Genomic DNA, 14,799 nt, shown 5'->3' with positions numbered 1-14,799 from the left:
CAATCCCTCCCAGCATCAGGGTCTTTTCCAATCAGTCAACTCTTCACATGAGGTGGCCAAAGTACTGGAGTTTCAGCTTTAGCATCATTCCTTCCAAAGCAATCCTAGGGCTGATCTCCCTCAGAATGGACTGGTTGGATCTCCTTGCAGTCCAAGGGACTCTCAAGACGGCTCCTAGCCCCCAGGGATGGGGGAGCCTGATGGGAGGCCGTCTGTGGGGTCGCACAGAGTCGGACACGACTGAAGCAATTTGGCAGCAGCAGCAGCAGCCAATCAGGCTGGTGGAATCAGCCCTAGTGTTCAGAGTCTGGCACTGTTTACCACCTGAGCAATCTTTTCTTTTTTTTTTTTGATGTGGACCATTTTAATAGTTTTTATTGAGTTTGTTACAGTATCGCATCTGTTTTATCTTTTGGTTTTTTGACCTGAAGGCATGTGGGATCTTGGCTCCCCACCCGGGGAATCGAACCTACATTGGAAGGCGAAGTCTTAACCACTGGCCCACCAGGGAAGTCCTGCACACCTGGCGGGATTGAGTGATCTTAATGTTAACATCACTAAGCTTTAGACCTCTCACTAGCAAGATGGGGGTGGCAGTAATAATGATGCGGGTGGCAGCTAACCATTCTTGAATGTTAACTTGGGCCAGGCCCTGTATTATGCACTCTACATATTTTCAATTCGGTCTAATCCTTTCAGCATCCCTTTAAAATAGGTACTGTTATAATATCTACTCATGAGAAGAGGTTCCTAGAAGTTGAGACAGCTCTCCCAAGGCTGTGAATTAACCCCGCTCCCAAGTAGAGAAAGGAACCCAGGAGATCACCGTTCCCACGACGATGGTAGTATGAACCACCATTTCCACACCATTGTGAGCACTAAATGAGAAATGTCTGTGGAATGCTTTACAGAATCCTGGGAAAATATTTAAGGATTCCGCCCCCCCAAAAGAAAAAATTGTTATGCTTCTGTGTGTTTTAGATCTGAGGCTGGAGACAGGACAAGGCATGCCTGGATTGCTGTGCTGGTTGCAGCACCATCAGCCCGGGCCTCAAGAGCGCGTCCTCTCCTGGTTTTAATTCTGTCCTTCGCCGTCTGTGCCCACACAGTGTAAATTCGTGGTCTCTTAGCTGCTGCACCCTGGCTGTGTCCTCCTTCTTTTCCACTGAGTTTCCCTCCAGTCGGCATGGGAGGAAGAGATCTCAGGACTCGTTTCTTTCCTCCCTTTTCTGAAAGAAGCCAGATCGTTTTACAGTAAAGCTAAGCGTAAGATAAGCAGTTTTAAGGCATCAACGATGCCAAAAGGAAAGCAGGCAAACTTCGAGGGGGTGGTTTTTCTTCCCACTAGCCCTTAGAAGTCTAGCGTGAGCTGGACCTGAACTCCCCTAGAAACGGAATGAACAGAGCTATGGGAAGGGTTGCTCTGAGATCTCCCCCAGATCTCAGGCTTTACAACTTCATTAGTTTGATTTTTTTATGTTTGTAGCAGCTTTACTCATAACTATCAAAAGTTGGAAGCAAGCATCAAGTACATTTGCTGCTTTTTTATTTATTTGTCCTCTGTAGATTGCTTTGTTAAGTTAAACAGGTTTGCTTCTTTGTTTGCAAAGGTTTAGGGGTTTTGGTGAGGGGATGTTTGTTTTTAATTAGGAAAAGATGAGTTCTATGGAATGTCATCTCTGTATCTGTTAATATGACCATATTTTTCCTTTTAATCTGTTAAAAAGCTCATTTGATTATTTTTAAGGAAATATTCTGTTGCTCCATGTCCAGTTCTAACTGTTGCTTCCTGACCTGCATACAAATTTCTCAAGAGGCAGATCAGGTGGTCTGGTATTCCCATCTCTTTTAGAATTTTCCACAGTTTGTTGTGATCCACACAAAGGCTTTGGCATAGTCAATAAAGCAGAAATAGATATTTTTCTGGAACTCTCTTGCTTTTTCCATGATCCAGCAGATGTTGGCAATTTGATCTCTGGTTCCTCTGCCTTTTCTAAAACCAGCTTGAACATCAGGAAGTTCACGGTTCACGTATTGCTGAAGCCTGGCTTGGAGAATTTTGAGCATTACTTTACTAGCGTGTGACTGATATGCAGAGTACATCATGAGAAACGCTGGACTGGAAGAAGCACAAGCTGGAATCAAGATTGCTGGGAGAAATATCAATAACCTCAGATATGCAAATGACACCACCCTTATGGCAGAAAGTGAAGAGGAACTAAAAAGCCTCTTGATGAAAGTGAAAGAAGAAAGTGAAAAAGTTGGCTTAAAGCTCAACATTCAGAAAATGAAGATCATGGCATCCGGTCCCACCACTTCATGGGAAATAGATAGGGAAACAGTGTCAGACTTTATTTTTTTGGGCTCCAAAATCACTGCAGATGGTGACTGCAGCCACGAAATTAAAAGACGCTTACTCCTTGGAAGGAAAGTTATGACCAACCTAGATAGCATATTCAAAAGCAGAGACATTGCTTTGCCAACAAAGGTTCGTCTAGTCAAGGCTATGGTTTTTCCTGTGGTCATGTATGGATGTGAGAGTTGGACTGTGAAGAAGGCTGAGCGCCGAAGAATTGATGCTTTTGAACTGTGGTGTTGGAGAAGACTCTTGAGAGTCCCTTGGACTGCAAAGAGATCCAACCAGTCCATTCTGAAGGAGATCAGCCCTGGGATTTCTTTAGAAGGAATGATGCTAAAGCTGAAACTCCAGTACTTTGGCCAGCTCATGTGAAGAGTTGACTGATTGGAAAAGACCCTGATGCTGGGAGGGATTGGGGGCAGGAGGAGAAGGGGACGACAGAGGATGAGATGGCTGGATGGCATCACTGACTCGATGGACTTGAGTCTGGGTGAACGCCGGGAGTTGGTGATGGACAGGGAGGCCTGGCGTGCTGCGATGCATGGGGTCGCAAAGAGTCAGACATGACTGAGCGACTGAATTGAACTGAAGGAAATATTCTAACAGAGTGAGCTTGAAAGAAAGTAATCTTGGCCATTATAATACAAGTGTGTTGATTTCATCAGGTCTCTGAGTGTAAAAAATATCATTAAGGAACGGATTAGAAATGAAATACGGCAGGGGGATGGTTTCACAGAGTTGAGTGAAGTGAAATAAAGGTGGATACAGGAGCGTTGAGGCCGACTCTGTCGGTAGGGTGGCTTTGGTCATTGTGTCCATGTGTGGCCTCTTCGGCGGGCTTCCCAGGTGGCGCTAGTGGTAAAGACCCGCCTACCAGTGCGGAAGACACACGAGATGTGGGTTTGATCCCTGGGTCGGGAAGATCCCCTGGAGGAGGAGATGGCAACCCCCTCCAGTATTCTTGCCTGGAGAAGCCCACAGACCCGGCCATGGGTCGCAGAGTCGGACACTGACCGAAGCGACTTAGCGTATGTGCATGTGGCCTCTCTGGCAGCTGCCTCCAAATTCCCAGCTCTGGTACTGTTCTTTTTTGTAAGTTCTAAATTGTTCTAACTGTATCTTGGCTGTCCCAACTGATATCCCTACTGACACGTCATGCTTAACATGCAGAACGAGCTCAGTTTCTCTTTCAGAGCTGATTCTCTTCCAGATGTGATGCTATCAGCCTGTGTCATGCCATCGTTAATGACAACTCTTGGATGGAGGTCCTTCTGTCTTCTGAGCTTATATGTAAATATTTCCACCTCTTTCCCTTTCCCCCCTTATATCTAGTTAGTCTCTAAATCTTCCTATTTCTCTGTTTTGTTTCTTCATCTCTCTTTTTCTCATTCTGCACATTCTGTGAGCATCTTCCTTCTTACTTAGCAGGTGCTCATGAAATGCTAGTGAATGAATAAAAATGAATGAATAAAAGTTGACATCACCCAAGCGCCAAAGCTCTGACTCTTAGTAGTATCAGGAGATCCTGTAAATTTATTTTGGTTTCTTTCTCAAGGAAACTGCAGCCATCTCTCTTCCTCTTAAAGCTAGACAGACATCTAGTTATCTTTGAAAGCAGCAATGTGACTTTTGTCCCACATCCTAATGTGTTGTTTTAAAAACCATAGCTGATGCAGTGAATAATGCAGCTGGCTTTGGGTTCAGCGGAGTGGATAAGAATGGAAATTTCTCTTGGGATCTGCTTTCTAACCTAAACATCTGGAAAATTGAGGTGAGTGTATCATGCTTGTGAATGATGCTGCCGTTGTGAGTAAAGCAAACGGTGTGCTGTGAGTGTGGTATACACAGGAGGTCCTTGTTAGTGTCCGAGAAAAAGCCCCTTTCAGGGAATCCTGGCTCCAGCAGTCTCTGAAACACTCTGTATGTCAGAACTTTTTTCCTTATATATATATATTTTATGGTACCTACTTTCTTGGCAGTATTAGTGGTTCTAGTAGTAATAATGATACATGGAAAATCTTTTTGTTGTTTACGCTCCTGTTGTACCAACTAGAAAGTACAGATGTCATTTTCTCTTGGTGACAGTGTCCTTTCTGCAGAGATACAGACTAGCGGTTGTATTGCCAGTGTTCTCTGTGGTTCCTTTCCACGATGCATCTGCTTTTAAGAATTGCAACAGTGCGCAGCTTTAAGGCCTCTAGAATTAGAGTGTTTTCTTTTTCACTAGCTTTGTTCTTGGACCACAGTTCTCGGTATTATCATTTCCATCTCTAGAGGTGATCTCTGTGGGGCCACATCCTTCTTGATCTCCTCCGTGTTGTCATCCCTCAGAGCTGAAAGGACTGCCAAGCCTCTGGCGCTTTTCCTCCTTGCAGCCAGAGGGTACGATTCTCAATGTGCAGAAGTGCTAGTTCTCCAGCCAAGAGACTCATGACTGCTGTTGGCTATGGCACTGGAGAGTCTAGGCAGAAAGAGGAGCTCCGTGTAGGGCAGGAAGCCCAGGAGGTGGAGACTGACCCCCTGCTGCCCACATTTGGTGGGCATCCCCCACCCACTGGGAGGCCCGGGGGACAGCCTCCACCTTCTTGACACCTGGGGCTTCTCTTCATTTGAATGGACATGATCCAGCCTCCAGAACAACCCCTCTCTCTTGTTTTTCAATCTAGATGATGTCAGAGAACGATGTGTTAGGACTTTCCTCCCTTTTCCCACTGAAATTCTTCTCATCCTCAAAACTGTCAGACCCCAGCTGGCTACTTGGGCATGCTGAGGGTAAATGGGCGTTCAGAGTGGGTCCCCTGGACCTCCGGCTGCCCGCCAACCCCTCCACTGTGGCCCTGAAGACAGAGACCTCTCACTGTGGGCATGTGTTCTGGGTGATGCTGAGTCATGTATTTATGATGAAAGAAGTGGAGCTGATATACAGCCAGGAGCTAAGTAGAACCGCCAAGGAAGTCTGATTTAATTTAGGCACTTTTGGCTCTGTGAGGATAGCATTTTTTAGCCATGGACGATGGCTAAATGGATAAATAAAACTCCCTAGGACAGCGGCCCCCAACCTTTTGGCACCAGGGACCAGCTCCGTGGAAGACAGTTTTCTCCCGGACCAGGGGTGGGGAACGGTTTTAGGATGATTCAAGCTTGTTGCATCTACTGTGCACTTCATATCTATTGTTATTACATCGGCTCCACCTCAGATCATCCGGCATTAGATCCTGGAGGTTGGAGACCCCTGCCTTAGGGTGTTGAAACTAGAAGTTCATAGTACAGAAACCTGTCTGTCCATCACGGATGCGTTCTCCCTCTTCCTCCATTCCTTCCAAACATATTACATTAGGCCAACGTGTGGCCTAAGATTTTATGGTTGAAACAGAAAACAGGGACATCTACATTTTCCAACTTTATTAGGAATTCTAGGTCTTAAATGTTTGCTATGTGCTTTCTACAACCAGCCTTTATTAAATTTTTTTTTTTAATTAGAAAACCCAATTGAAGACTTATTTTGGAATCTTTCTGCATGGTTGATCTACCTGTGTCATGCCGGCAAGAGTGATATTTTGTTTTCTTTTCTGTATTGTGACTCCTTCGTGCGTGAAATCTCCTTACTATTCTAGATACAATTGGAAGCGTTTGAACCTGTATAGCTACTTGCAGAATAACTGCACCAGACTGACCTAGTTTACGGCTGGCCCCAGAGTGAAACGATGGCAACTGAATTCAAGGTGTCTCTGGAAGGGCTCTGAATTCACAGGATGAAGCTTTTCCTGTGGCAAATCCCATTTTAGAGGGTTTAGTTTTAAAATTCAGATGACTTGGGTTTTGTGTTTAACCAGAATGGAAGGAAAACCCACAAAACATTCTTTTGGTCATCCTATAATTTGAAAATAGATTTTGAGAGAAATTGAGACTCTGCGAGCCAAGTTTTAGTTGCAAAGGAAATCTTGGGAAGCCCATAAAGTCTGACTGTGTACAGCGGAGCAGCTGAGCTGCCCGAGCCAGTTGTCACCGTGGAAATAGCACATCTAGTTTGTCGCCAGGGAAATTCTGGGGAGGACTTTCCGTTTCTGGGGATATTTAAAGCTAATGATAGGTGTTATTTTCTCCTTTCTAGACTGCCACAAGTTTCAAAATGTACGTAGAAAACTGGAATATTCAGACAGCTACTTGGCTAAAGCGGTAAGGAAAACAAAAACGACCTTGTTACTCATGGCGCTGGGTTACTCATGGCGCTGGGATATGTTTAGATGGGCAGCGTTAGGTGAACAGCCGTAGTCTGCTGGGTCATGTCAGCTGGCACTTTGGTTTGGTATTAACATCTATGCTGTGTCAACGAAAAAGTAGGAAGAATTTGAGAAGGTCACAATGTAGTATATTAATTTTTTTTGTAGTATATTAATTTCACTGTACCAAATACTTGCTAATGCCATTCCTGTGTACCAGCAATCCTCGTACCAATCCCAGGAAGTGATGGTACTTATCTCCATTTTACAGATGAGGAAAGTGAGGCACAGAGGGCTGTGTCACTTGCCAGTCACACAGCTAAGGAGTAATAAATATGAGGCCAGTGCATCTCCAGAGCCAGGCTCTTAACCTCTGTGATGTGCTGCTGCCTACCTAGAGGACAGTCTATTGCTCAGGGGTCAAGGAGGGTCAATGTCAGCATCATGTCATGGAAGACTGCTGTTTATTTTATCTGTAGCATTGAAAACTTTGTGTAACCCCCCCACATGTTGATGCTTTTTAACTTTGTATTTTTGGTATTTCTCTGTCCTTTTGTTTTTCTACACATTCCAAAATTAGAAATATTACTTCTTATGGAACTAATGACATGCTATCCTCAAAGCAGCAGACTCTAGCTCATGAATATTCCTATTACATGAGTGCAGAGAGAGTATAAAAATATTAAACTGTCAGTTCTACTGTTTTTGATAAGTAGCATTTTCCGTCTTGTTAAAACACTGGGGTCAAAGAAGAGACAAAGGATAACAGTTCTACCAAAGTAAACTCATGCAATTCATCTGAATATGTACGTTTTGAAAATTTGCCCTTAAGTTATTGCTTTTAATTTTCTGAATCAGTTTAGCATAAACCTCTATTTCTGCCTATTGAATGACCCCAATGTATTGAGAATCCTATAGTCTCCACTAGGAGCTTGTTCTACATAAACATTTTTTATGTGAACATATATATAAAAAGTGAAATATTTTTAAAAAATCACTTTAGAAAATGGAATGTTTCATTCATTCAAGAAGGTCCAGAGAGGTAAGAAACAAACACCCATGCAAAGTACCTCATTTCAAGAAGAAATATTTCACATGGAATTCCACGCTTGTTTCTTTCCTCAGATGCATTCCCTTTCTTCCCATAAAGAGACAGCCGTGACCCTTAGTTTGGTTTTAGCTTGGTTACTTTTGACTCTTGGGATTTATTTTCATCTGGGCTGTCTCATTTAGGAAGCCATGTAGTTGCTCCCCAGGGTACCACTGCCAATCTATAGACTGGATTTGGGAGGAAGTCCCCTGTCACTTCGTTTTAATAAACAACCAAGAAGCCAGAGATCTGCAGGGTTTTTACTGGCAGTTCCTGGATTCTCATAACGCCCTCGCTCTTTAAGGCAAATTCATGGGTTGGAATCCAGTGGACGCTGAGAACTGAAGAGGCCCTGTAACTGATGTGTTGATTTTGTGCTAGAGTCATGGCCAAGAGAGATGAGAAGGCTGCCGTGGTTTTTTTTTTTTTTTTTTAAGGTGGCATTGGGCCAGGGCGGAAAGTAAATGAATTCCACTAAATGAGGACCCTTATCTGGTTCTAAATGTTTTAGAGCCAATGGCAGTTTTCCAGTCTGGAAGATCCCCTAGAGAAGGAAATGGCAACCCACTCCAGTAGTCTTTCCTGGGAAATCCCATGAATAAAGGAGCTTGGCGGGCTATAGTCCTTGGGAGTCACAAAAGAGTCGGACACGACTCTTAGTGTTTAAGAAAACTAGAGTTCAAGGCTGCTTGGACTACACTGCAAGTCCCTGACGAGGGTTAGGCAGGCATGCCATCAATGGATCAAGTGATTTCTGCATGATTGAATCCAAAAAGATGCAGGTGTCGGTAAAAATTCCTGATATGTTTGACCTGTGGCTCATTGTACCTTCCTGTCTTCAGTGTGTGCTATGAGCGGGTTCCCTGGTACCCCACAGTGCTGACCTTCATCCTGTCTGCCTTATGGCACGGTGTCTACCCTGGGTACTACTTCACCTTCTTAACTGGAATCCTGGTCACTCTAGCAGCCAGAACGGTAAGCTTCCTCTGGTTATGGGGTCTTCTCGTTAGTAATCAGATGCCTGTGTGTGTGTTGTCTTTTAGGTCCCAGCAGGTTGGAGACCATGGTGGGAGTGATGTTTTGAGAAATCAACAGATGTCTTCCCATTAGAGAAATATTTCAGTATATAGGAACTTATGGTCATAAAATGGTTAACTACTTCATTTTCATATTACTTACAGGGAGTGTTTGCAAAACAAAAGGACTTTTAGGAACAATGTTTAGTACCTTAAGAGATGAAAATATTTTTAATCATTAAAGGCTACTAATTACAGGTGACTATCGTTATTCATCCATGGAGATTCCATAAAACTTCATTTTGCTTATACTATACATAATGTCCTTTTCATAATCTTTCACCTAAAAATAATTTGATCTCTGAGGAACTGTAAAAATTGCAGCCACAGGAACTGTTCTCTTAAAGATTTCTCTAACCTCTCGTGTTTGATCCAATTTAAGTTTGTGTAAAGTCCTTTGTGAATTTTATAAATTTAGTTCTCTAGGTTTTAGGAGTAGCCTTCAGTTTGTCCTAGACTGTTCCTGTGATTTGCTGGCTGCAGAGCAAGAATAATAATAATTCTGCAGAGCAGAATTATAAAATGTCCTCAAAAATGAAGTGAACATGTACAGAAGTAATTACAAGTCAGTGTATTCTGTCAAATACAGAGCTTTTAATGAGATTTGTTGAGCTGGTATTTTAGACGTGGGTTTAGGAGCCCCAACAAAGCTATTCACTCTCTTATTTTTTTTAAATATGTTTATGGAGTGCCTCCTTGCATGCCAAGTGCTGTGATGGGTATTGGAGGAAAAAATGGAGAACAGAAGGGATGTGGTCCCTACTCTGGTCTACTGGGAATAGAGACGTAACATCTAGTGTAAACGGGAAACATCTCATATAAATGGATAACATCTTCCTTTTCGTTCAGTGGAGAAAGTGGGTAGAGTAGGATTTCTTCCCCATTTCTTTTAGCTGTTGACTCATTCTTGAATTCATCTGTTCGATGAATATTTCAGGAGCCCTTTTATGTGTTAGCAGGTGCTGGGCTACTGCAGTAGCTTGGCCAAAAAGTTCACAACTTAAGCACTTGTAGAAAAATTTGTATGCACCTTTTTAGCTGACCCAATATTTTATTTATATAAATGTTTGTTGTGTGAACAAGATGGATAATTGATCATTCTGATTAGCACAGTTTAAAGTTTCATAGCAACCCAGTTCAGTATTGTTGCCTGGGAAATCCCATGCAACAGAGGAGCCTGGCTTGGCTACAGTCCATGGGGGTCGCAAAAGAGTTGGACATGACTTAGTGACTAAACAAGAACAATAAAAGTATATATTGTACATACTTGTGCGGTGAAAGCAAGCATTTTCTTTTTTCCCATTCATATACCAACTTGGGTCATAAAACTAAAAAACAGATGGAAAGACAAAGGCTAGAATTTTGTTTATACATTCAGAGTATTATTTCTTAAAACGTCCTTCGTTCAGTTGATCTTAATTGGTATAAAAGCATTGACTTATTGGGTTGGCCCAAAAATTTGTTCGAGGTTTTCTGTAACATCTTTTTGGAAAAGCCCAAATGAACTTTTGGGCCAACCCAGTATATAAAGTCTGTCCGGTGACCTTGGAACGTTTTCCACAAATGAGTCAGATAAGAGATGGAGAGAGGGTTGATGGAACAGTGTTTCCATTCCCCTCCCTGCCGAAGGGAGAATGAACTCAAACAGTCATGAAGTGTCTCAGGCCCAGGAAGTTACTTAATAAAATCTCTTATGTGCTTCTCAGTACTGCCCATGGATGGACCTCCAGCCTCTGTCTAGAGGACCTTAGAGCCAAGGAAGAGTCCTTGCTGACCTGCCTTTAAACCAGCCATTGTTTCAACTCTGTCTTTGGTTCTGGCATCTGGAAATCGGGTGTCTTTCTGAAACCAAATCTGTGTCCAAAGACCTACAAATCCTTTGACACCCAGCATTTTTCATCTCAAAGAGTTCTGTTTCCTTGTCTGTAAAATGGGCATAATGATGCTTACATGATAGCCTTGTTGGGAGAATCAGAGATGATACCCATAAAGAATTTGCACAGACTTGGCATACCGTCAACACTCAATAAATGGTAGCTCTCATTATTACACTATTATATTTCACCGTTATTTAAAGGAAATAAGACACAGTGCAGAGACTTTTCTACAAGGATATACATCACAGAATTGTTTACAAAGTTTCCCATAATTAAAATTGTGTCAGATTAATATTGACATAGAAAAAAGTTCATGCTATGTTGCTAAATGAAAAAACAGGCTAACCATCTAGTGATGCCATTGGAAATGTAAACATGAATATGTATGAATAGAAAAGAGACTTGAAAGGGTTTTTCAACAATGCTTTTCTTGGGGAGATGTTAAAAAAAAATATGACTGCTTAGTTGTTCTTTAAACATTTTTCTACAGTGAATGGATGTGTACTTTTTAAAAATAACAAAACGATAATGGTAATTTTGGTTGAAAATAGAACTCAGATGGTTGGTAGTTTTTATCTCCTGTGTTCCTGAAGTATACTACATGCATGCATGGAATAAAAGTTTTTATTTTTTGCACCCCGCCCCCCAACTTCCTTGGCGAGCAGGTGAGGAAAAACTACAGACATTACTTCCTTTCTTCAAAAGCCCTCAAGGCGGTTTATGACCTAGTCACCTGGGCTGTCACTCAGCTGGCCGTCTCTTACACGGTGGCCCCCTTCGTTATGTTGGCCGTGGAACCCACCATCAGCTTATACAAGTAAGTTTCGCTTGCTCACGATTGCTCTGTAGAAAACTTGTCTGGTAACCTCTGTGTTTGGCTTAGGAGCTGGTGAGCTGAATCAGCCAGTACTGAGTTTCTATGTGCGGTTTCAATGGGAAAATGTCTAAAGAAGGCTTTAGGAGGAAGTGTCTGTCCTGGAGATGCTAACAGACAGTAACGCAGATGGGGCAGAGTGCCCTTGAACCATTCCTAAAGTAAGTAAGGGATGCTTATGGTAGTGAATTCCAAAGGCATGTGTCTGGATTACAAGCTCAGAGGGTGAGTTCACTGCCCTTACCTGTTTTTCCTGGGGTTAGGCTCTTTTGGAGGCCTTGGGGCACCCCAGGAGGGACAGAAGCAGGCAGGAGCTGGATTCATCCCACAGACGAGGCCTTTAGGGAAAGGATGTCAGGCCCTTGTATTCAAACACCAGCCCTCCAGCTGAACCGCAAACCTCTTCTTGATTACTTTTATTGTCTCACTCCTCTGTTGAATTAGCCATATTTCTCTACTCTCAGAGAAGTGGTTGTGTGACCTCTGGCAAGTTATTAACCTCTTTTACCTGTGTTTTGTCAACTGTAAAATGAAGGCAAGAATAGAATTCATCTCAAAACACCTTTGTCAGGATTGAATGAGGCAGACATGCAAAGGGCTCAGCCCAGTGTAGTCTGTACTCGATAAATACTGACTTGCATCGTTTACTGATTTGCAGGAACTTTTGTAGGTTAAGTTTGGGCCACAGCTACAGTCAGAAAAGTGGCTTGGGAATAAAAATGCAAACGTGCCTTATTGTATATCAGAGACTGTACACACCAGTTAGGAATGACCAAAGATACTCTCACTGCTCAGTCCAGGTATCAGTGTCTAGATGTAGGATTCTTTTTTTTCAGGTTGAAGTCTGTTTCTGTAATTCCAGTTAGGTCGTAGGCGTTATGTCCAGATAGCATGGAAGTTAAACTGGTTTATATACAGACTTTTCTAGACAAGGGATGCAGGAATAGTGGGAAAAGAATTATAATCTTCAGCCAAAAAACCCTCAGTTCAGCTGCTACAGAGGTAGGAGCCATGAGCTGTCCCACCTGCGCTCGGCTTCCTCTTTCCAGAGGTGCCCCCCCTCTAAGCCTGCACCATCTCAGTTTTACCTCCTGTGCCCCCTCCCTCCAAGCAGCCCCACTTGCTCACAGCTCTGTTTTCTTTTCCCTTATCTGAGTACTTCCCTGGTGGGTGTCTGCCGGCAGTGCGGAAGACCTGGGTTCGATCCCTGGGTTGGGAAGATCCCCTGGAGAAGGAAATGGCAACCCCCTCCAGTATTCTTGCCTGGAGAATCCCATGGATGGAGGAGCCTGGTGGGCTACAGTCCACGGGGTTGCAAAGAGTTGGACACGACTGAGCGACTTCACTTTCACTTTATCTGAGTGCCCTCCAGCCAGCATTTGCCCTTTATCATCTTGTACATTTTAACACTCTCTGAAGCAGCCTTTAGGCCCAGTCCAGCTATCCTCCTGGGCTGTCCAAGTTTTGGGCTTGGGTGCTAATTGTCTTTGTTAGTGCTCAGGTTACATAAACTCTCATAAGTTTTGAGGTGTCTGCTTCTAACTGGTAACCCTGGGCTCTTTCCCCCGTTTTCTTTGGAGAGAGGAAAGAGGAGAGAGCTGCTAGTGAGGAGATGACCGTTTATAAAGAAGTGGAACTGTGAGATAAACAAGGAATTATGTTAAACAGGTTATTTTTTTTTAAACAGGCATCAAGACACATTGATTTGCATTCCGAAGTCAGATGCCTGGGGCTGAGGGTTCCCCCAGTGTTTGGAAAATCTAAGTTACTATGCAGATAAAGAAACAGGAACTGGGGAGAGGCGAAACATACCCACCCCAGCCCTGGCATTTTAAGCGTATGATGTTGCTAGATGCAATATTTTTTTTCCAGGAATGTGTGTGTCATATTATAGCAGAAGTGCCCGTATTTAACTCAATATCATTTAATCGATCCCTGGGTCGTAACGATGCTCTGGTGAAGGGCATGGCAACTCACTTCAGTATTTTTGCCTGGAGAACCCCATGGACCGAAGAGCCTGGCAGGCTGCAGTCCATAGGGTTGCACAGACACAACTGAAGCGACTTAGCACAAAACGGCGTGCTAGGCACTGCTCTAGAAGCTGGGACCGGGATGGTGAACAAAAGAGAGAGCTCATTCCTACTTCCGTGGAGGAGATCGCTTGATAGAAGTGATAGGAAATAATTGACAGATTTATAAATATCCACGAAGATCAGACCCTTGAGTGAATGGTCTGGAGATTTTGTACCATGTAACATGTACATGGTGCGTGTAACAGGAATCTGACTCTTGAGAGAAAGCAGCGTTGAGCTTTCTTTCCTGGAGGCTGCACCAGGAGAGTGTGAAGCAGGTAGAGAGTGTGTAGGGATGCTGAGCGGGGCGGATGGAGCACTGTGGGCTGTGCTGCAAACCCTGGGAGCAGCACAGAGAAGCTCCATTGTAATAGGAAGAAGCCCTGAGAAACACGAGTATGGGAAGACTGTAGAACCAATCCAAAGTAGAGCAGTGAGCTGAGGAGAGAATGGTAGGTATCACTATCCCTGTTTATTATTTATGGCCATGGAGGCTCAGAGAGGGTGAGTAATTTAACAGGTGTCACACAGCAAAACCCAAGTTTCACTTGCAAAGTTTTTTTTTTTTTTTTAAACAGCAAGAGGAGGAGTGCAGTCACTAAAAATTTCTGTAGGAGAAAATACTTTGGAAGAATGTTATCACTTGGGAGTCACACACAAGTGGTGATTTGTTTGTGATCACATGCATTTAACCAACTAAGCATGCCAAATTCTATTTGTAGGCAGGAGCTTTAGGGAAAGAAATCATTATCAGGCCAGATCACTCTCAGGAGATTTCCATTTCTTTTTAAAAACAACCTACTTTACTTAAAACACACACAAACCTTTGTTTAGAGTGAAATTGACATTTCTGTCACTTTTGTCAGTTTCAAGTAATTCAGCCTAAGTGGTACGGTGTTTTCCTCCTTGCTTATGTATACCATCTAAATTCCCTACCTAGGTCAGCTCTGTCCAGTAGAAGTTTCTACAGAGACTGAAATGCCATCCAGTAGGGTGGCCACCGAGCTTTTGAAATGTGTCCAATGTTCTTGCCTGGAGAATCCCAGGGACGGGGGAGCCTGGTGGGCTGCCGTCTATGGCGTCGCACAGAGTTGGACACGACTGAAGCGACTTAGCAGCAGCAGTGTGACTGAGAAACAGTTTTCGACTTAAAATTCAAAGTAATTAAAATTAGATTAACAGCTGCATAGCTGTTGCTAATGGCTATTATAGATTGCCTCTCAAAAGTGTT

The 14,799-nt window shown here is 43.3% G+C and overlaps 1 protein-coding gene across 3 annotated transcripts in view; it reads left to right on the top strand.

Annotated features, from left to right (window-relative positions):
* The window catches only part of MBOAT1 (membrane bound O-acyltransferase domain containing 1), a 111,205-nt gene that overhangs the window by 89,755 nt on the left and 6,651 nt on the right, over positions 1 to 14,799 (top strand). For all 3 annotated transcript variants that reach the window (XM_010848819.1, XM_010848821.1, XM_010848820.1), the window contains 4 exons: positions 4,027 to 4,130; positions 6,471 to 6,535; positions 8,512 to 8,644; positions 11,288 to 11,439. In XM_010848819.1, the coding sequence (XP_010847121.1) occupies positions 4,027 to 4,130; positions 6,471 to 6,535; positions 8,512 to 8,644; positions 11,288 to 11,439 (454 nt within the window). The remainder of the gene's footprint in view (positions 1 to 4,026; positions 4,131 to 6,470; positions 6,536 to 8,511; positions 8,645 to 11,287; positions 11,440 to 14,799) is intronic.

The sequence above is a fragment of the Bison bison genome, unplaced genomic scaffold, assembly GCF_000754665.1.
Source record: "Bison bison bison isolate TAMUID 2011002044 unplaced genomic scaffold, Bison_UMD1.0 scf7180017864274, whole genome shotgun sequence".
Taxonomy (NCBI): Eukaryota; Metazoa; Chordata; class Mammalia; order Artiodactyla; family Bovidae; genus Bison; species Bison bison.
This window is presented reverse-complemented; position numbering and strand designations above follow the sequence as displayed.